Source organism: Gambusia affinis, linkage group LG06, assembly GCF_019740435.1.
Source record: "Gambusia affinis linkage group LG06, SWU_Gaff_1.0, whole genome shotgun sequence".
Classification (NCBI taxonomy): Eukaryota; Metazoa; Chordata; class Actinopteri; order Cyprinodontiformes; family Poeciliidae; genus Gambusia; species Gambusia affinis.
In genome coordinates, this window is record NC_057873.1 from 8921196 (window position 1) to 8943868 (window position 22673).

General features: G+C 40.9%; 1 protein-coding gene across 1 annotated transcript; it reads right to left on the bottom strand.

The window, feature by feature from the left end:
• Positions 1-914: 914 nt before the first annotated feature.
• LOC122832693 (period circadian protein homolog 2-like) lies at positions 915-18808 on the bottom strand. The gene is made up of 22 exons (XM_044119699.1): positions 18639-18808; positions 13969-14503; positions 13143-13235; positions 12767-12921; positions 12562-12683; positions 11299-11500; positions 10856-10907; positions 10404-10546; positions 9562-9640; positions 9342-9448; positions 8740-8893; positions 8539-8647; positions 8193-8460; positions 7508-7667; positions 7292-7428; positions 6995-7201; positions 6668-6913; positions 4785-5872; positions 4482-4695; positions 4051-4267; positions 3819-3969; positions 915-3172 (listed from the first exon to the last, which is right to left on the bottom strand). Exons 2-22 carry the CDS (start codon positions 14394-14396, stop codon positions 3017-3019), a joined length of 4488 nt encoding a protein of 1495 aa, XP_043975634.1. The 5' UTR covers positions 14397-14503; positions 18639-18808; the 3' UTR covers positions 915-3016.
• Positions 18809-22673: the final 3865 nt, after the last annotated feature.

Sequence of the window (22673 nt, forward strand, 5' to 3'; positions counted from 1 at the left end):
GCATCAACTTTTTGCTGGGTTTCAAACGACGTAGCAATGACGTCAACCAATGCAGATGTGGGGGCAGGAAGTAAATGCAGCTCCTTTATTGTCTGTTGTTTCAGCATCAAAATGCCTGAAGTCTGTGTCCTGGACGGTTGTTCCAACCGTTCTAATGGAGAGAAAGATACACGTTATTTTCGTGTTTCGAAAGTTTTATTTCCTCTACGCCTCGAGTGACCACCGGTGTTCCTATACGTTAGGGTGACCAGACGTCCCCGATTTCTGGGAGCAGTCCCCGTTTTAGATGAGCTGTCGCTGGGTGAAGCCGTCCCCGGAAAAGTTCCCGATTTTAGCGTCTTATAAATGAGGGGAAAAGAAGCTTCCTACAGATTGTTATTACGATAGCCGGAGTCTCCAGGGAGCAAAGAGCGTGAGTGAGAGTGTTGCGAGCAACAACAGTTACGGTAGCGCTGCTGTTAACGTTACACAGAATAATAGCAGCAGAGCCAACCGCCAATAAAAATCAAGAAGAGCAGAGCGCGTTCCCAGAAAAGACAACAAGCGTGTGAATCAATGTGTTTTGTTGGAACTGGGCAATGCTTGCCGTCATAAAGATTTGGTTCACGGTAAAATAAAACTAAGCTTTTCTTAACAAACACAAGACGAGAGCACAATGAACAGCTACAGAATTAGCCAGAATGAGAGAGAAATAGTAACAGGATGGTTAAAATAAACTCATTGTAAAGAAAGACGTTTTGGAATTAACGTTTTGATCAGAAGCTTTTTCTTGTTGTTCTAAAATTGCGGATCTTGAAGTTTGAGTGACCCCTTAAGTTATACCCCCCTTCTCTATTGATTTGACACTCCTATTTATATTTAGAGCTGAACTGAGCAACAACATGAAACTAAAAATAAAAGTCACAACGGTTCCATTAATGTAGTTTTATTACAAGTTTTCAAAATTTTAACTTTTCAGCTACAAAAAATGCAAAGAACTGTGCTAATTTAATATACGGCAAACTCATACAATGGAAATGAGAGTTTACATAACTATAAACATTGTGTTCAGGTACCACACGTGTGCATTTACAGAGCAAAGGGAGCGAAGCTCCGACAATCAACCAGATACTGAAAAGCTACATTTCTCGTTTCTTCTGATATTCCTGCATTCTTTACAAAAAGGCCCACTTTAGAAATAAACTGAACAGAAATAAATTAACAATAAAGAGACAGAGACAGTGTGGCTGCCATGGTTGCTAGTATTTTCTGTGCATCAACTCAGTGGGAAAGAAGGATGGAGTCCAAACACGTTCAAAGACTCTTACATGATTGAATCACTCATCGCTCTGTTCCCCACATTCACACACATCCGATGATCTGCTAACAGTAACCTAGGAATAACTTGGAGGTAAGGTACGTCCCCGGTGACGCTCCAAAGGCTTTTACCTTCGTCCACACGCACACACACACACGCATACACACAAAAAACTCTAACACACACAAGAAAAATAGAAATGTAGAATAAAAAAAAAAAAAAGAAAACTAACTGACGAAACATGAACATAGCTATTGGTCTGTATAACATTTACAGGCCCCCAGCTGTTCTGTATTGTAGCACCAAAGTTGTTCCCGGGTCCTATATACTGCTCCAGTTTCCTATGACTTCCTGTTAAACGATGCAGAGGAGCAGTTCCCATGAGGGAAACACGCTCCTCTGATTTGCAACACTTGTTCATGTTTTCCCACCAGCTCAGAGTCAAACACTGATCTGAACTGCAGCTTTCAAAGAACTCAGCTAGAGCTAAATTGCAACATACACAAGGCTAACCATAATAGCATTAATTAAAAATATAGTTTGGAGAAAGACAGGCGACAGTTTTGAACTGAAATCGCTGTGCCTAACGCCAAATCTCCCACCTCTTTTGTTTACACAGTGTTGTAGTGATGCATCACTGAAACATGAAAAATTTACTCAAGAATTTTTGCTGTAGGCTGAGAGTTTGCACAAATATAACTTTACAAAATTCACTTGTAAATTGAGCCTCTGTCTTTAAAACCATTATTTAAAAGCATCTTTTTTCAGATGCTGATTGTTTATAATTGCAAACAACTCTCACTGACGGAGAGAGCTTCAGTGTAAAAGTTTAATGATCCGTAGTGCTTACAATCATACTTAGAGTGTTAATATATTATCTCATAGTAGTATTAATTTGGCTGTAGCTTAAACATTTATTTTGAATCTACCACTTACCAAAAGTAATAATATTCTTTTAATAAATATCATCTGTATATCAGATTGTCACTCACCACACCAATCACCCTCTTGAGTCAAGCGCTAATACTACTGTACGCATTCATACTTCACACGCTCAGGTCCAAAGGTTGTATAAAAATCTTAATTTATTCATGACACACAACTGTGAGACTCGCAGCTCACAAAAACCAACGAAAGTCGACTGTTTCTCGTAAATCCAGATGGGAGAGGGTTTGAAGGAAAGCACAAGCAGGGCGTGGAGCAGCACAGCATCATAACAGGAATGCCGCGGAGCTTCATAGGATGTTTTTTTTAGTCACTTTTTTTTTTGTTTTGTAAAAATAACATCGTTAAAAATTTTATATATTACTAAGCATCAGTTTCACCTGTATCAGAATAAATGCCCTGTGTTTGACAAAAGACAGAAAAATGGTTCAATAAAAAATGAGACAGGAGGGGTTTTTTAGAGACTGTGTTTTCTGTGTGTTTCACACAGAAAAAATACTATAGGTAGGTCCCAGCTACAAAACTCTTATAAAAGCTCTACTACCCCCCCAGGTGGGGGAATTAGGAACTGCCGTTGTGCACGGTCCAACATCCACACATACATGCACACACACACACACACACACACACAACTGGCACATCTCTTTGACAATCACAGTGGCCACACTGAGCTCTTCTTCTTGTTGTGTGTGTGTGTGTTTTAGGCACGTCCAGAGTGTGTGTAAATGCCTAAAAAGGTCCATGAACCATCGTGGTCCGCCCCACGTTGGCCCCTCAGAAGCCAGGGTCTGGTTGAGGTTTGGGCTCCTCTGATTGGCTCTGGCCTCTCTGAGTGTCTCTGCCCAGATCCTCGCCCAGTTCGCCCATGTCCATGTCGGGTAGATCCTCCTCTATGGGTGCAGCAGCAGCGTCCTCACAGTATACACATTCCTAAAGACACACACACACACACACACACACACAGTCAATTGTACTGCTTCTGTCAGACAGGGCTGCAACTAACAATTATTTTAGTAACTGATTATTTTAATGATTAATCAGACAAAATATTGCACATTTTACAATTTTTTTTATTTAGCCACTTGAGCATTTTTTTAATACAATATTAGAAATACATTCAAACATGCAAATAAAACAATTCAATTCCTGTTTTAATAAAGAAAAAAATGAAGATGAAACGACTCGACTTGAGAACTTTTGGCTAAAACATATCTACAGGTAAATGTGTTTTTATCTAAACTGCAAAATCAATGTATTTTTTGTGCAGTTTTGTCTTTTTTATTGCTTTGAATGTGTTGTTTTTTTCCAGCAAGTGGTATTTTTGTAAAAAAAATTATCAATTACTACATGATTGGATGATTATTTCAATAATGAATTAATCATGGTTAATTGTTTCAGGCCTATTTTGCAGTGTTGAAAAAAACCTGAAGATCAACAAGGGCGGAAATTTACAAGATTTAAGGAGGTTAACAACTCTTATTCAGCAAATGGCCTCTTTGGAGTTTTTTGAGTCTTTTATTGGGAGTGTATGCTCCAGTTAATGATTAATCGAGTATTAAATTAGTATGATCCTGACCTTCACATTGATAGCAGTGGGGAGGCCTCCTCTCCTCATCCAGGGATGCTCCTCCACCAGCTCCCGCCGCTGCTCTGAGGTGAAGTGAGGCTGACTCTTCTGCATCTGCCGCAGCTTCTCCTTGTCTTCCCTCAGCACCCTCTGAATGTCCCTGTTTTGCAAGCAGTTGTTGAAATAAAACCAACCACAGACATCAAAGATCACAACATTTTCATCTCCAACAGTAACCCACCTGGATGGCATTTGATACGTCATCATGACCTTGTCGTCAGCGTTGGCCATGAGCAACCAAAGAGGCTCCTGCAGAACGTATTTGATTAAATGTTCTCCTTCGCCCTGAGCGGACTTGCTGCTCTCCGAGCCGCCTTCGTTCCTCATCTTGCCTTTTCCCTTCGGGTCATGCTCCAGAGAGTCGATGCTGCCGAAGTACTTGCTGGTGTTGCTGCTACCTACAAGTCGTGGGAAATCGAAAAGGAGGGAGAATAAGTTTCATTTAGGAGTACTGGATTAAAAAGAGCTTAATACAAATCCCTGCCAGGTATTTATTGTTGGTCTATCATATAAAACTCCAACCAAAAGTGTGTAACAGGTCAGAAGGGTTTTTCTAAGAACTGCATATATTTTTCTCATGAGGTTAAAGGACCTGGATGTTTCTCAGCTCACCTGTTCTGCTGCCAGACGTTCCACTAGCTGAGGTCTGACAGTCATTGGATCCAGAGCCTGATGCCGAACCTGAACCCAGACCTGAGCCCATGGAACCTGAGGTGGCTGACCCAGTGCCAGAGTGAGCGTCCTCCTGCTCCTGTAACAGGATGTCCAGAAGGTCACAGGACGAGGAGTTGCCGTCGCTGTGAGCCCCGCTGCCTCTGGGTTCCAGCTGAAATAAACGAAGGAAGGTCAGTTAGGACACTTCTCAGTCTCAGGACAAAGTTCTCAGGGGGTCTCTGGGCTTTCCACGCTTCTCACCTGTTGGTGATTATCAGTCTTGGTTGCAGCTCCACCCTTGTCTCCTGTTGCCCCCGACCCGACTTCTGCCCCACTGCCTGGACCCCCAGCCAGGGCTGCAGTGCTGTCCTGCCGCTCCAGTGAGCGCTGCCCCTCCTCCATGCTCAGCAGGTTGAGCTGCAGCGGGGAACTGCAGCGCGACTCAAACAGGGGAGGGGAAGTGGTGGGCTCCGGGGCCCCAGAGGCAGGGGTGGAGGAGCGAGAAGCTGCCCCTTCTCTGGGCTCTGCTGTGAGAGCTTTGGGGGGCTCGGAGGCTATGTTGTAGGGGAAAGGCTGAGCTGGGTAGGGGGCCTGAGCCACAAAGGGTGTCTGCACTGGGAAAGACGACTGGGCGGTGAAGGGCTGCTGGGTAGTGAAGGCAGTCTGGGGAGCCGGGAATGGCTGCTGGGTAGTGAAGGGGGCCTGTGCAGCTTGAAACGGGTGCTGGGGGGAAAAGGCAGTCTGCACTGGGAACGGCTGCTGGGGGGTTAAGGAGAGCTGGGTCTGTATCGGGTACGCTGCCGGCGGCGTCTGAAAGGCCTGCTGGGTCGGGAAAGTCGGTGGGGGCTGGGTCTGCTCTGTGAAAAACGTTGGTCTGGGTGCGGCGCAGAGCTGGCTCATCTGATTCATCTGATTCAACTGTCCCATATGGGGGAAAAGGTAGTTGGGCAGTACCAGCGCCACCACCGGTGTAACAATTGGAGGGGGGAGCGGAGTGGTGGTGGGTGGGGGTTGGGCATTCTGCCCCTCCCCGAAGGCAGAGGAGTGAGACGCATCAGGGCGGGACACCTGAGCTGGCGCGGCAGGCGTTGGGGGGTACAGCGGATATGCAGGCACCATGGTGGGGTAGGAGACGTTAAAAGCTGACTGGGATGCTTCAGACGGGGACCAAGACGTCTGGTTGAGACCCTGAAGAGGGGGCCGGGGTTTGCGATTGGACACAGCACTGTCAGATGAGTCGGGATGCTTCATCCGTGGTTTCTTGGACTTCCTGTTGCGGTTGCCTTTCTTGGTGGTCGTCTGTGGCCGGGTTGGGCCTTGTTTGGCAGCTCCCTGTTGACCAGCTGAATCTGAGGAGGCATGCAGAAGTGAGAACGGTCACAATGTGTTGCCATGCAATTTTACCTGCAGGATTCTTCATATTTGTCAAGGTGCAACCACAAACTTTCTTAGGATTACAGGTGGCAAACCTTGTCAAAACCCAGCATTCAAAGTAAAATGTGAAAAGTAAATGGCCGGTACTTGTACAACGCTTCATCAAGTCTAGAAGATTCCAAAGGGCTTTTGACCACATAGGTCATTTGCCCTTTCACACACTGTTTGCGGTAAGGTACATTGTAGCCACAGATGCACCATCAAGCCCTCTGACTGGGGCTGTTGTGAACTTGAATTAAAGTTATACAAAAATCTGAAAATCTATTCAATTTAATAATAAAGTAATAATATTAAAAAACGATTGCTTGCTGGAGGCGTGAACTCTGGTGAAGTTTTCAATTTTACCCAGTCGCTAACGTTAGGCTGTGATGTGAGTAATGCGCCAGTTCCAAGCTTACTGGAAATGATCTGTGCTGTAAACAACCATCTCCACGGCGAAGAGATGGCTGAAGGAGATGACTGTTGATGTTAATTCTACATTTGGAAGCAGGCCAACATGAACTGAACAGTTTTGTTCACTTCTTCTACTGCCATTACTAAAACTACAATTATAAAACGGTGCATGAAATCGAAGCCATTGTTCACATCATTTTGGTCTACCACATAAAATCCCAACAAAAGACACAACAACATCTGGTTGAATCTGGATATAATGCTAACTGGGTATGCATGAAGGCTGCAGATTAAGTCTGATACTGAACATGAAGTACCTTTGGCGTTAGCTGGGCCTCTCTGGTTGTGCAGACATGAGGAACATTCCTTCTGAAAGCTCCTGGCGTTGTGGAGCTCTCGACAGCGGTTCAGGAAGGCCTGCTCCTCCTTCTGGGTGTGGGCTGCTAGCACCTCCTTCGTGAGCCCAAGCCTCTTGTAGGCCTCCTTCTCCTGGCTAGGTGGAGACACCATACTGACCGGCACAGCAGGGGGAGCTGGGCTCTCTGCAACATCTTCGATGATCTCTGTAACAAACGTCAGATGGAGACTAACGTCAGACAAGTTGATTTTGGCTTTGCAGTAGTTTTGAAAAGTTTTAAACTGACCAGACTCTGGTTGAGGCTTCTTGTCTCCCACATGAACAATGGTGCTGCTGTAGCTGCACTGTGAGGTGATGGAGACAACACTTTCAGCCTTACTGGGTAGAGTGAGGGGCGCCAGAGTGCCCCCCACCACAGCAGCTGCCCCAGTTGGCGGCTTCTTAGGTGCTTTCATGTTTGACAGGCCTGGCTGGGTGTCGAGCATCAAAGGATCTGCAAAAGATCAGGAGGGATGAATACAGTGAGACTGAGTAAAAGGTGGACTAAAACAGAGTGCTGTGTGTTTACTAAAAGTCTTCAAACCTGGGTGTGTCCCCTGAGGCACTTGCATCCCATCTTCCGACCCCCTCTTGTCGTCATCCGAGTTGGACGACGTGGTGTTGGATGAGAACTGGTATTTCCTTTTCACTGTGATGGGGACGTTACAACTCTCCAGATACCTACAGGAAGAATCAGCGATGGTTTAATCCACAGAGTTCAAAGGTCAGGTAGACAGAGCAGAGGTTCCTGGTTACACACCTAATGACACTGTCGAGGCAGCTGATCTGCTGGTAGGAGCACGCAGTCTGGTCTTTGTAGGTGAAGTCGTCCATGTTGGCTCCTGTGTTGTCTCTGACCTGTGAGTGGGGGGCGGAGTCCCGTACACGCACACCTGAACTTCTCTGGGCTGCAGACGACCCTGAACGAAGAGAACAGGATGTCAGAGGACACACAAGGAGAGCGACATAGATTTTTGCTGCTTGTACTACTCCAATATGTTAACGCATCGCAAAAACACAAAATCTTACCCAGTATATTCCATCTAGTTTCCAGTGCAAATGACTTAATACACTTGAAATAAGAAAAGGCTAACTTACAAGTAGATTATCAGCAAGATAGTAGCTTATTTTCAGGTAATAAATTCTCAATATTGCTAAAGAAAACAGTCCCACTGGCAGATAATTACATTTATAACATTACATTTTTTTTCCATGTTCTAAGTTAAATAATCTGCCAGTTGAATTGATACTTTTTTAATCAATATTAAAAGAATATTGATTTAAAACAAGCTACAATATCTTGCAGAAAAGTTAGTTTTGTCTTATTTCAAGTATATTAAGACATTTGTACCCAAACTTCAATTTACGTTAAAATTTAAGCAGGTTAATAAGCATTACTCATTTCAGCAAAGTCGTTTCATATTTAGACCTGAAACTGAACTTACCGTCGCCGGTCTTCCTCTGCTCGGTTTTGGGCTGCCACACCGACGAGGAGCGCATGCAGATCTGAGAGTCCTGATTCTTCAGCATGTGGACTCCCTTACAAATTTCCTGGAAGGTCCTGGACGGCTTGGTCTTGCTCGTCTCCTCCGCCGTGTTCCCTACTGGGATGTTCCCGTTGCTTTCGCTGGATGAGCTGATGCTCACCTGCTGCTCATGGGAACCGTTGCTGCCGTAGCTGCCATAGCCGCTGGAGCCCATGTTGTGGACCGGCTGCAAAGAAGCAGACCGTTAAAACAAGGGAAAAGGTTTCCCATTTGGAGTTAACGTGAAAGTGTGTGTTTGACGTACTTGGAGCAGCAGTCTGTGGATTTGCTCGCTAATTTCCTGGATGTCTGAATCCATCATTTTCCCTCCGTGGAAAGCTGGTGCTGCAAAAACATCTTCATTTACTGGCCCCCTGAAAACCACAGACATGTCAGGTTATCTACTGCTTGCAAATGGATTAGTAAATGATTTCCACATTTAAAACAACAGGAGGCAGGTACTCACATGCGAACTTTGTGCCTCCCGATGACAAAAGACACCTTGCGGCTCCAGGGATTCACAAAGCTGGACCAGCTGGTATCGATGGTGATATATTCGCCATTTCTCGCACAGAAACGGAACGAGGACTGATCGAATGGTTGACCGGCGTACTGCAGAACTGCAACACAGTGATTAAATTCAAGAACATGATCAATTCTCTAACTTGCTGGACTCAATCTTTGTAGCTAGATGCAATACCTACATACAACCACAATCTTCAATTCATCTTTTATAATTTCTTGTAATAGACGAAAACAGTGCATATTTGATGTTTGAATATTGTTTTTACATATAGCAATCTGAGACATTATTAAGAATATCTTTTCATTTATCTACTTACTTACCAGTCCCGGGTCTGGTTTTTATTTGTCTAATATTTGAGTACTTTGTGTCATCCTAATGACACAATCTTGCCTGAGTTTGTCATGTAAATACACGAAAGTTCTGTGGTTGCACCAGGTCAAAATGTGAAAAAAAGTTTGAAGGTGTATGGAAATATGAAAAACTAAATTAGAACATAATTAGAATAATCTCACTTTCAGAAATTCAAAAAAGTGTGTCCTTACTTTTGCGATGCACAGCCAGCATTAAAGGCCGGTCACTTGGGTGCAGGTTGAGCAGAATGGGCGTCCCGATCAGGTCTTGGGGGAGGTAGCCCAGCAGAGGCACCGCCCTGCTCAGAGAACAAAACAACAGCTGTTTGACAGTACAGCCCTGAAAATTTCATTAAATAAATAAGAAAAACAAAACATGCAAGGCCCTTCATAACCTTGTTCTTTGACCCACCTCTCATCGACATCCTGGAACACACAGTTAGGAGTGTGTGTGGTGGTAAAAATCCGTTTGTCTGGAGGAATCCTGGGAGCTGCACAAAAAGTAAAACAGCAACAATTGGTTGGGAATCAAAATCAAAATATTGCCACCAAAAACAAACAAAAAAAAAGAGGTCACACATTCAAATATGTCATTGGATAGCCTTTATCTTTGATTACGGCTGTGGCGTTGTTTCAATAAGCTTTTGCAATGTCACAAGATATCGTATTACTTTTGTTCACCAAGATCTAGCATTGACAGTGGCAGAGTTGGGCCACTGTGCAAAGTCTTCTCCAGCACATCCTAAACATTCTCAATGGGATTAAGGTCTGGACTCTGCGGTGGCCAATCCATATGTGAAAATGATGCCTCATGCTCCCTGAACCACTCTTTCACAATTCTATCCTGATGAATTCTGGCACTTTCATCTTGGAATATGGCCGAGCCATCAGGGAAAAAGAAAAATCCATTGATAGAATAACCTGGTCATTCAGTATATTCAGGTAGTCAACTGACCTCATTCTTTGAGCACATATTGTTCCTGAACCTACACCTGACCAACTGCAGCAACCACAAATCATAGCAAAACTGGCCACGTTTTTTGGCGAGGCAACATAAGTCAGTGTAGTCTACGGCTTAAAGTCACTTGATCTAATCATCTCAAGAAATCTGGGGTTAAAGTCATTTAATATCTTATATGAACTAGTTTTCAGGGCATGACATAAGGCTCACCATCTGTTCGATATGATTACACACAAAACTGAGCAAATAATGTGATATTTACTCAGAGGGACTGATAGGACCTCAGTTCTTACCTTCATATCCAGAATGCACCCTCTCAGCCAGCAGGAGGCAGCAGAACTGCTCTTCAGACAGCTCAGCATCTTGAACCTTCATGAGGTATGGAGTCATCCGGAAAGGATAGTACTGCAGATCCCCCTCACGCTCCTTCCCACCACTGCAACATCAACACATGGTTGGAATCAAGCTTTTCATTGGCCACTTCTTGAGACAAAACCTTAAATGAACAGATTTAAAAATGCACAGAACACTAAAGTTGGGCTACAACTAACTATTATTTTAGCATTTATTAATCAGATTTTAAAAATTGGCAAACAATGCAGATTTTTCATCCAGCCATTTAATCCTGCTAATAAAATATTAAAAATACATAAAAACGCAAATAAACAAGTTGTCAATTTTTGTTTTTAAACAAGAAAATACACATTTTATTGCCTAAAATGCAGCTGCAATTTTTGTCACTCACCTGATGCGGCAGAAGAAGGATTTCTCCTGCATGCACTCCGTGGGAGATGACTCTGAAGAGACAAAGAGTCAAGAAAACATTTTATATGACTGCTTCCAGTATGTTGAGCATTAATATTCCAAACTAAGAGTTTTTTCCTTCAAGAGGAAGCTTCAGACTTCCCCGGTGGGTGCATTAAGAGTCTAGACGATTATATGACAGATGCATGTGCTAGGAAATATGACTAATTAATTGCAAGCAATGTTCCATCGGCATATGTGTGTGTGGGGGCGTTTGGGGCTTGTGAAAGAACTAGATTCATTTCTCAAAGCTTTGCCAGATGGATTGTGTTTCATGTGGACCTGCAACGTGCGCTTTGTTGGCGTTGGAAATGTATAATGCATGATCTAAGTACACAGTGCAAGTAGGTACTAAAGCCTCCTTCCTTCGTTACGGTTTGGTACCTGCGCCGGTGCACATGCTCCACGAGGGCAGGCGGTACGGCGTGGTGAAGCTGTAGAACACGCTGACGTCCTGAGGCGTCAGGAACTCCACAAACTTGGCGTTGTTGAAAACTTCCCGCTTGCAGTTCAGTATGGAGGCGGCCTGGTCGGAGATGTAAACTATCTTCCCGGTGATGAGGGATACCGCTACGGCAAAAATATCCTACAGGGGGGAACAGAAGCATTTGTTAGCAAGCTGTAGCCAAATAATAAACTTATGAAATGATTATTTCAATGTGCCAATAATTGGAAATAAATACAGAAATAATTAATTAAATATAGAATTATTTCTATGGCTCTCAACTAAATGTTTTGATTTAATTTTAAAAACCAGATACGAATATTTAATAATTTAATAAATTATGTCATGCTGAAACACAACAGATTAATTTAAACGGTCAACTTCATCCATCAAACTCAGTGGGTGGGATCAGGACACACCCTGACGTCTGATTGGCTGCTTCAAACAGCAAGTCAAGACAACTTCTTCCACGTTTGCTGACTCTGAGGTCAATAACTTCACTGGGAAGTGCAGAAATAATTTAAGTAACTTTGCTTCAGATCTGTAGTTGAAAAGTTGAACCTGTGCCTTTCTATGGATAGAACAAAGAATTGGAAAATTTGCTTAAAGAACAACACACACAGAATAGCAGTTAACCCCAAAACTGCAAAAACAAAACAAAAAAACCTTTAGAAAAGCAAAAAGGGCTGATTCTAGCATACACTAAAGAAATACTATGAAATTTAGGCAAAAATACATTTATTTCTCATTTCAAAAAGGAATAGAAATATGTTTTTGTATTTAATGTTTTTCTAATATTGTTTAAAATAAGATTAATTAGTTAAATAAGAAAAAAACAGCAGAATGTGGCAAATTTTTTTAGCCGATTAATTGTCAGAATAATTAAAAGAATATTAAAATAAAGGCAGCAGCTCTAAAAATTAGCGTCAATAAAAATAATTATGCAGTTTCGTAAATGAAATAGTTTAAATAGTTTTAAGACATAATCAGTCTCTGCGTTAAAGCTTACTACAAGCTTACTACAAAATGCTTCTTCCTCATTCGTCAATAAGGAGTTTAGATGTCTTTCCAGTAAAACTTTCTAAAAATGCTTCTGTAGTCAGGACTGATCAGTGCTATGATCCACTTTGAGCTGCTTTTTGCTTCAGAATCCCAAGCTAACATGTAAGACCCACTGGTTTGATGTGATCTGTCCCACTTACTGTGTTTTTCAGGGTGTATTCTGAAGTGATGGTGTTAATTTCTTCAATGGTGTATGAAGACACGTCGAAGCCAGGAGGCTGACTGTCATTAATCATCAACATCTGGTAGTATTCCTCATTAGCTGTAAAATCAAAACATATTTAAATATTAATGTCGAAATGCTGATAGAAAAAAAAAAAAAAGGCTGATGTGACTGACCCTTACCTTTCACCTGTTTGATACACCGCAGCGCATATTTGAGCGTGTTCACAGTGTTGGATTTGCCCTTACTCCTCTTTTCTGGAGGCAGGTGCATCTTGAGCTCCTTGAGAGTCTTGAAGAGCTCCTTCTGAGTCTTGGCTTTGGCCGACTGCTCACTGCTGCATGACGTGACAGAGGAAGATGCACAGGTGTCAGAAATGACAAGGTCTCACCTGAAGTGTCTTTAAGATGATGCAGAATGAGAGGGGGAGCTGTCGGGAACGGCTGAAAACACGTGGAAACGCCTCATGCTGGGCTTTCTAGCACAGCGCGTCGTGAAAAATCCACACAGGCAGCTAATCCTGCATGAAGTACCGCACTGATGGAGCCCCGTACTGACCTGCAGCCGCTGGTTGAAGGGTTGTCCTGCTCAGAGCTCATCAGGCTGAAGGCGTTGGAGCTGCTCGGGGGTGAAGGACTATGGGAGTTGGAGCTGTAACCAACAAAAACAGCACGTTATTCAGAGAAAACCTTGAAATGCTCTTAAAAACAACTTCAACAGCTCAGTGGTTGAAACATGGACCCAGATGGAATAAGCAATTGACTAGTTAATCGCGAGATAAATTAAAATGAGTTTGATCGTTTTCATTCTGACGATTCATACTTTTAAAGGGTAATTTTGTTTACAGAGACATTGTAATACATTTTATTTTATTGGTTGGGCTGTGTTTTTTTTTATTTCTATTTTATTTATTGTTTTTTGTTATTGTGTAAAATATTTTCCATGTCCAGTGATTTTTCTTTACAAAAATCAATATTTATTGATCTGAGAGATGTACATGCATTATTATGCCATTATCAACATATTACATGAAAATGGTCTCAGAACAACAGTATTATTGTTTATCGGAATAATTACTGAGATAATTTATCCTCCAGCAAATTAAAGCTGGTTGTGGAAAGGGTATGCATGTAATGTACAAAAATAATCTGAAAATTCTTGCAGAGGAACAAATTTGAACCAGGTTTATTTGACTCCTCTGAACTGATTAACTTCTTAAAGGGACTTAATAAAATATGTCGTAATTCCATTTACTGGCTTTCTCACTTTAGATTTTTGATTCAGTCAGGAGAGCAGACCCTGCAGAATCTCCGACGGACCTCACTTCCGTGACCTGGTCGGTCTCGGCCCCCGCGGTGATTCGCTGCATCTAATGAGGGCTCACCTCTTGTTGCTCCCTGACGACTCCAGAGCAGAATCCTTCCCGTTGCCATTCGAACTGCCCACTGACTCGTTGCCATGGGACTCATTGCCGTGCGATTCGTTGCCGTGGGATTCTGTCCCGCTGCCACTCGAGCCGCTGCCGCCCATCTCTACATCCTCATGGAGAGGCGTGCGCTGACGTGTCCTGTCGTTGCGCGGAGAGCTGAGAGACGCTGGATGTTCATGGCTGCTGTCGCTGCCCTCAGACGCCAGTCCCAGCTCGGGTTGTAATTCCACCCGGTCCTGCCGGCTGCAACCCTCGCTGTAGCTGTTGGCCATGCAGTGGAGTTTGCTCATAGAGCCACGCAGGGGGCCTTGGTCTTCGCGGTTCTGTTTGCAGCCGTCCAGAGTGGAGTACTGAAAGAGCTTTGGATCGCTGTCCTCAGACATGAACTGGCAGGAAATGCAAGACTAGGTTACTTTCCACATGGCGATACCATGAGGTGCATGGCATTGGGACGGAAATAGAGTTTATGTCTCAGCAGCTGAGGTGCAATCTGAAGGAGGAGGGAGGAAAAAAAAAATTTAATTACTCATCAAATCCTAAACAACAAAGTATATTTCTATTAATAGCAGATCAGTAGTAAGGGGGAGCAGTCCTGTAAAGAGAAGAAATCAATAGCAGGTTCCCTTTGATCTGAGAAGACAGGTTTCACTCCCAGCATCGCTAAAAGAGCAAACAGTGAATAAAACACTCCTTCCAGAAAGTTGTGATGTTTTTTTTCCTGACTGTTGTGGCTTAAAATTTATAATTTTGTAGCACCTTTTCAAAAAGTTGCATTCGAAGTTGCAAATGTTTTGTTAAGCTTGATTTTAGTCATGACATTGTCATACAAAATGTTGGAATTATTCACATAATCTTCCCAAAAAGAGATAGAATTTTAACTGTGCATATTTAAAGTGCGTACAACATTTTCCAAGTACCTTCATTCATTCAAGTCATTCAAGTCAACATGAACTGTACACATGATATAAAAACATACTCCACACCTCTAAATGGGTTTTGGAAAACATTTACAAAAAAACGAGAAAAAAAAAAAGGAGGGAAACATCACATGGATTTTATCTGGCAGGTTCAGTTTTCAATAGGCATTGTGAAACAGGAAGTTAAATTAGAATTGGGTAAAGAGGATTGGTCAAAATTTAGACAAGTCGCAGTGATTGGTCAGAAAGGAAAGTAATGCAGAAAAAGTTCATGTGATTGGTCAGATTTTTTTGATTGGAGAAAAGTCTGCACAAAATCTGTGATTGTTGAGTGAATCTGGATAAATAGTCACAACACAGAGAGAGACTGATAAAAGGATAACAGTGTAAAGTTGACTTCATTTCCCACAGAGAAAGGCAGCCGTCAGGTTCATATTTAACCTTTCCCAGAGGACCAAAGGCCCTCACCACTATAATCTGCCCAAAACCTTAAAGGTTAGCCCACTGGGATGAAAATAACACTATGAAAAAAACGACCAAACACTCACACTCTTTCAAGGGAAACCAAGATTTTTAAAATAATTTCTGGTATCTTCATCCAACCAGTAGTTTAATCAGTCTGACGTAAACACAGCACTACCCCTCCTAGGGAAACAACCCAATAGACCAAATTAAAATTAAATTTAATAACTTACCTTTATCCTTATTTCTGTCCTCAAAATCAAAACAATAAATGTTGCAGAAAATATGATTACAACTGTAGTTATCAGAATTTTACATTATAACAGAGCCAGCTTCATTATTTGTTGATTTTTTTTTTGTCCTGCTGCTTAAAAATGTAGCATCATAATTTCTTTCTAGCAACTAATAACACAAATATTTGATATTTCACAAAACATATGTACCAGCTTGAATGCTGGGAAATGTTTAAATTTTTTCTTATTGATCAAGTTGTGTAGACGCTGCCAGCTGAGCTTTGATTAGTCTAACCAGCAAGTATGAACAACCTGACATTCATCATTCAATTAGATGAAAATCAAACAGGAAAAATAAACCTTCTGTTACAAACTTTCACTGTGTAATTGCTCCACATCATTCACAGCTACTTTTTCTTAATCATAATATTTAAATAAGCCACTTCTAGCAAAGGTCTCAGTCAAATATCGGTTCTCTGAAATACCAAGGAAAAAAAACAACAGTAATAAATTTCAACCTCCTCCTTTTATTCCCACATCTTCCTCTGCGAAAAAGACCAGGAGCTATTTATGTCAGTTCAGGACCGATCTGGAAACCCTGGCAGCAGGTGCTTAGGCCAAATCCAAACTATTTCACTGTTCTCCTGCTGGCCTGGATCAGGTTGCAGCTATTTATGTAAGCGCGCACATTCAGCAGCTTGTCTATTCTGCGCACTTTACATAAGCCAACCTTCTGCTTTTAGAATATGCTTTTTTATATGTTGGAGGCATTAAAAGAAACTAACAGGTTTTATAGCTAGCTCTCACACTCGCTCTTAGTCTTTAAAGATTACACAGCTGATAAGTTTTAGAAAGTGAAAACAGCCAAGTTGTTCGGATGGATTTCCTATTGGCTGATGCGCACGGCCAATCAGAGAGCAAGGAGTCTTCACATTAGTCATTATGACATCTGCAAATTAGGACACAACAATAATGTAGTGGCTAAGAAGCACATCAGCAACTTTTTATATATTTTAAATTTAAGAAGAAATATAATGTTTTAACAGATTTACAGGATCTCGGTTATGGCTATGGAGACATATATCTCAGAGTCACTCAGATGATTTGCTGCATCCAGAAAAGTATTATTCCAAAAAGTAATAAGTCCAGAAATTATTTTTAAAAACTACATTAACAACATATAAAAAGTAATGTTACTGGATAAACAGCAGATATGCAATGAAAGTAACTTATTTCTCCAATTAAATGTTTCTACAATTGTGGACTCAATTGATTAAAAATATCTAAACATCTAAATCCTTCATAATAACATAGTTGCACACTCACTTATAGTTCAAAATCTATGAATGTAGTCAATCACAAACCCTAAACAGCATAAGCAAATGGGATAATTTTACATTTTCAACAACCTCAAAACTTTTAGATGTGAGATCTGACCTCACCAGAGAGACAGATAATCCATTAATATCACAAGAAAACCCATCAGGCAAAAATAAGCAAAATGCCTCTTTAAAAAAAAGCCTTTAAAGTCATTTCAGATGCACTACATGAAATACAAAGACATAACTCTCCAAGCAGCAAGTAAAGTAAAATAAATGACACAATGAAAGTGACACGCCTCTGTTTTCATCAAAGCCCAGTTTCAGAGTGAGCGCTGATCCAGCCAAGCACACTAGCACAGATCTCTGGCATTATACAACTTGGCTCCAGTCACATGGATTGTGCTATAGCTCAACACAAAGCTGGAAGCCCTGTTTCATAAAACCACATGTCTTCCTTTTCTTTTTCTCAGAACTCACTGTCAAGGCATCCATTCTTGCACATCATTTTGAACAGAAATGACAATAATTTATTTATGTGAGCAACACAGAATTTTGAATGGAATTTATTACATATCCACTTTAAGCTGGGAAAGGAAACAAAGACATTCCTATTATTGTTAATTTTCTTGTTTCTTGACTGGAATATTGATAAAAGTGGATTAAGTGTAGAATTAGGTTAGCTCTTTTTCATATTGAGCCTCCAATATTATATCAAAAAACATTTGTTGATGCTTGATGACTTCTGTAATACAGCTAAGATGATTAATATTTGTCCTAAATGAAAAACTCTTAGTGGTAATGTTAATACCACATTTATATCATGATTAATATTTAGTTCAAGATTTATTGTTGGCTCTCTAGGAGTGAGATGGCCAAAAAGAGCCATCCCTTTAACCATGATCTGGTTAAACATGATTTACCAGATCATGCCTAATATCATCAATACTTGAACCTAATCTTCAGGAAATGCTTAGCAGGGGATTTTTGATGTCATTTTATCAGCAGGTCTTTGTGATTACCCTAAACTGAATTAAAACAAAACTCTGGTAAATTTATCCATCTTTAAATATAGACAATCTGAGGATATGATGTATACATTTACCAAATAAAGTGAAAAAAACGTCAGATTATAATTACTGCACGTATACACTTTCTATTTTATAAGCCAAATCTGGCACTCCCATTGTCTCAACAAGTGAAAATGAGGTACTAATGTGACTGATTAACACCAATGACACGTCGAATATAGGTCTAATGTAATGATCAATACATAGATATAGATGTTGGATGTAAGAAAATATGGCTAAAATGCGTTTTTATTAGATATTTGCAGCCCTCCCTTCTTTAGCTCTCAATGACCTGCTATTCACAATCCACACACACGTTGACCTGCAATCCAGTGCACGGTACACTGACACAGTTATGTAAAAGTGGTGATATAGTTAAAAACAAGACACAGCTAAAGCGCTTTTTAGCATCGGACGTGTTAATCAACTAAAACGTGCTCGCTACTTGCTATGTGAACGGACAGAAAACGAAAACTAGTCATTTTTAGTGAATAAAAGAACAAAAAGTAGAGCAGTCGCGAATTTCGCGCATGCGCACATACGTGCTTCGTTATGCAACTTATTTTTTGAGCTCAAGTCTTAAACCTAGTTAAAACTAAGAGGTTGAAACAAAAGAGAACCAACCTGTGCTGTTGATGTGAAAATCTCTTTTCCTCCCGTGTCCAAGGACAAAAAATAGCCAAACCTGCAGCTGAATAAAACATACGTTTAAAGCAACCAGTATTCTTCAATGGGAAGCAGCTTCTGACTGACTGACTGACTGACACGGTAGCGGTCGGTTCCTCCCCGGCTTTCTAACACAGCAGCCCACCAGCCAATCAGAGAGCCAGACTCGCGACCTCAATTCAGGGCTCCTCCTTTAGGCTGACTCGATTGGTCATCGGCTTGGGGTTTCCATGGAGAGCATTACGGAACAGCGTTAGGGGCAGCTCATTGGTCCAGACCTCTGTCCGTCGTTTTATATAAACAAGGCGGCTTTTGCACGTGGAATCTCATGTTGTGTGTGTCACAGAGCGTAGGAGCGAGGCAGTTACGACTACAAGGAATTGTTGGGTTTAAAACAACATATCAAATGTTGCAATTGCATAAATGCAAAATGTGTCAGTTGGAAAGAACTGGGAAAAACAAAACAGACAAAATCTGCTATGAAACAAAATGACTCCATTAAACTTCATGTCAATTCTAGTTTAGTTGAATAGTAGTATTATTTTAATCAGTTTTAATGCCGGTGGGCATTGTCTTACCAAGCTCTTGTAATAGTTTGCTGCCACATCTGATACTGCAGAAGTTCAAACAGGGTGTTCAGATGGGGCTCTGTTAAATTTGATATGCCAAAGAATGGACACACACCAAAATTAATGGCTCAGTGGAATGGGGGTACCATTGTTGCTGCCAACAAATTACAGACAAAAACTATTGTTGAACTGAAATGTCACAATTGGCACAAACATCATGCATTGAAAATTTCTTCGATGTGTAATTTAGGGAAAAAAATGTTTGTTTGTACTTGTTATCATGAGTGAGACTTTGCTTTGTGCCAGACTTGAGTCATCGTAATTAACTTTGAGTGACTAAGGCTCTGGAGCACACATTGCACAGTTACCAGCATGGTGGTCACAATACTAGAGCCTCGGTAGAGTGGCTCTCTGTTCCAAGGTTTGGAGCTTTTTGAGTGCTGTAAAGAGCCAGCTAATTGAGGCAGCTTTTCACTCAGCCGCTGAGGTGATGCTTCAGCATCATTACCTTATGATGCTCAACTAAATTTACCAGTGAGAATCGGTCACATTCAGCTCCCTGCCAACCACTTCAACAACAATATAGTATTATGAAGATGAAGTTTCATTAGCTGCTATATTTGGTCTTTCCTAGTGGGGTACGTACACATGACAGCACCCAAATCAACCTCCAACAAATCCATTCATCTGTTGTTAGTGTGGGTGGAATAATATTAAAAAACAGTAAATTGGGATTGATTCATGAATCACACCTCATTTTTCCATTTCCCCTCTTTTCTTGAAAATTACATGCTTCACCTGCTTGCAGGGGGATATTATAGGTAGGTGGGGTTCCCTGAAGGAGACTTAGTCATGGCGTGGGTGGCTTTTTATTAATAATAGCCACTATTACATAACCAGAAATCCTCTAGCCTACATCTGAATAGTATATGTTTGCAGATAGACAATAAAACTGTCATAATTGATAATTCAACAATTATTTGTGTCACAAAGTATTAATTGCATTACATTGCAATCTTGTGGCTTCTGTTTTGACAAATGCACTTATCAAGAAAGGGAATGGAGTCTTATGACCACACTTCCACAATGGATTGAGGGAAATGTAGTGTCAAAAAACTTTATCTGCAAATCTTTCGGAGTGCGTCTCTACTCTTGCACATCTAGAGATGGAAATGTTTTCTTATTTGTCTTAAAAAAAAATGAAATCAATCAAATTGTAGAGGTGAGAGGATATCCTTTTCCTCAGACCAGCTTCACTCTTCCGGCTGAAGAAGAACATCTGTACAGCATGATGCTGCCACCACTGTTTCTCTCTCCTTCTTAGTGAGGACATTGTGTTCAAGATAACGAACAGTGTTAGATTTTAGTCCTGCATATAGTCCTGCATGTGGGTCAAAAACTTTGTCTCATGTGATTTTTATTTCATAATTTTAAAGTGTCCACTGTGATTTTTTTGTCCACATAGAACTTTTTTCATAAATTAGTATATCCAGAAGAATTAAAATCAGTCTCATTTGAGCCACTTCTACATGTTTGTGTCTGTACGTGTCTCACAGAGCTCCAATGAGAACTTTTTATTACTTTTTTTTGAACAATGGATTGCTTCTCGCCACTCCTCTATGGTGGCCAGATTTGTGAAAAGTACAACTAATATTTGTCATGGTGACAGAATCAGTGAAATCACCTGAGCTGAGATTTTCTGCAGCTCCTGCAGAGTTACTATGGAACATTTAGCTACTTTTCTCACTGAGGTAATTACAAGTGGAGAGCTATGTTTTGGTTGTTTTCTTGTGCTACACGCTTTCTATTTTTAAATAATAAGAATCAGAGTCCAACCAGCATACACATAAATAATCCCACATTAAGGCAATTTAGAGATACCACATTAACCTTTTATGTATGTTTTCTAACTGTTGGAGGAACAGAGGCAGCAGTGCAATCTCCAGTCAAAAAGGTCCCATCTGAGATTTGAAACTCTTCCACATGTTGCAAGATGACATTGCCCATAAGCTACTACGCTGAAGTTGTGAAAGACTGGCTAAGAGACCATGACAGACATTTTTACACATGTATTGGTCAATGGAATCCAGACCGTGACCTCTGACATCTCGTGGAATCTCACTTATCAAGTGCATTTGCCTAATGCAGGGTTAGTTTAAGCAGAAGTCACACAAAGTATTAAATACTTCAAAAGATACACTTAATCCTTGATGGGAAAAATGACGTAAAGAGAAAAAAGTTAAACATACTTAACACTGTTCATCTTGGAAATGTGAACAGAGATGCAAAACTTGGATCACCAGAGATATTTAGTCAAAATTCCAACTCCAACAAGAGATTTAGGTAATATATATATATATATTGTAATCATGTTACAGGATCCTCTTGGACCAACAAATTGTTCAGTATTTTAACACCAATTTTATTTTTATATCTCATGTCCTACATTTACAGGAGTCCACAGGCCTGCATCAACCAGTTCAAAGAGAGAAAACATGAGTTAACTAAATCTATGCAGAACACTCAGTGTTTAAAACCTCCAAAGTATAAACACAGCTTTTTGACTTCTTTCTCGGCTGTACGACATAACATATGTAGAAAATGAAAATAGTTTTTTTCAAAACCCTGTAAGTCAGGCTACTGAAAACCTTGTTTTTGTGAACCTTGAGGCTCTTACATTGTCTCAATCCTTTAATAGTCAGTTTCACTGTAAGTGGGTTAACTTCTATTGTGTCCACTCTGTGAGGAACCTAGACTAGTAGGCAACTTAATTACATAACCAAGAGCAGACGAGTCACACTGAGCAACTGCTGCAGCTTCAAGTGGCATAAATCAATAAATGATGACTGTTGAAGTAAAAGGCCTTCCTTTTATTTCACCCTAAATGTGCAAGGGGTGCTAAATTGACAGTAATGCATGCATAATGGACTTTATTTGAAACTAAAAAGGAAATTAGCATTTAGAGAATCTTAATGAAAAACCTTAAAGCATTTAAGAATTTAAAATATTCCCATTTACTCAGCAAATAAGAAATCTGTAAAGTTCATCCAGACAAGAGGTGAAACTTTGTCATTTTGTCCCCCCAAAGGGACAAGAATAGTGTCAAATCTTCCTAAAAATGACACAAATGCATCAAGCCTCAAGCTTGTTTGCAAGCATTTTGTTTCTCTTTTCGGTACACTTTGAGGATCACGTGTACAGTGAAGGTGGTTCCATTAGTATCAAAGTTCAGCATGACTGCAGCTGTGGAGAAACTATAAAATATCTGGTCTGACATCAGAGGTGTTAAAGTCTGAAACATTCTCACATTAGCAGATTACTTAAGAACTGAACGGAGCTCAGTGAGAAGATTAAACCTTAATGTTTTATAACCAAACTCTGCTTTAATTAAACATCTCCACAGCTTTCTACAAGAACTGTCATT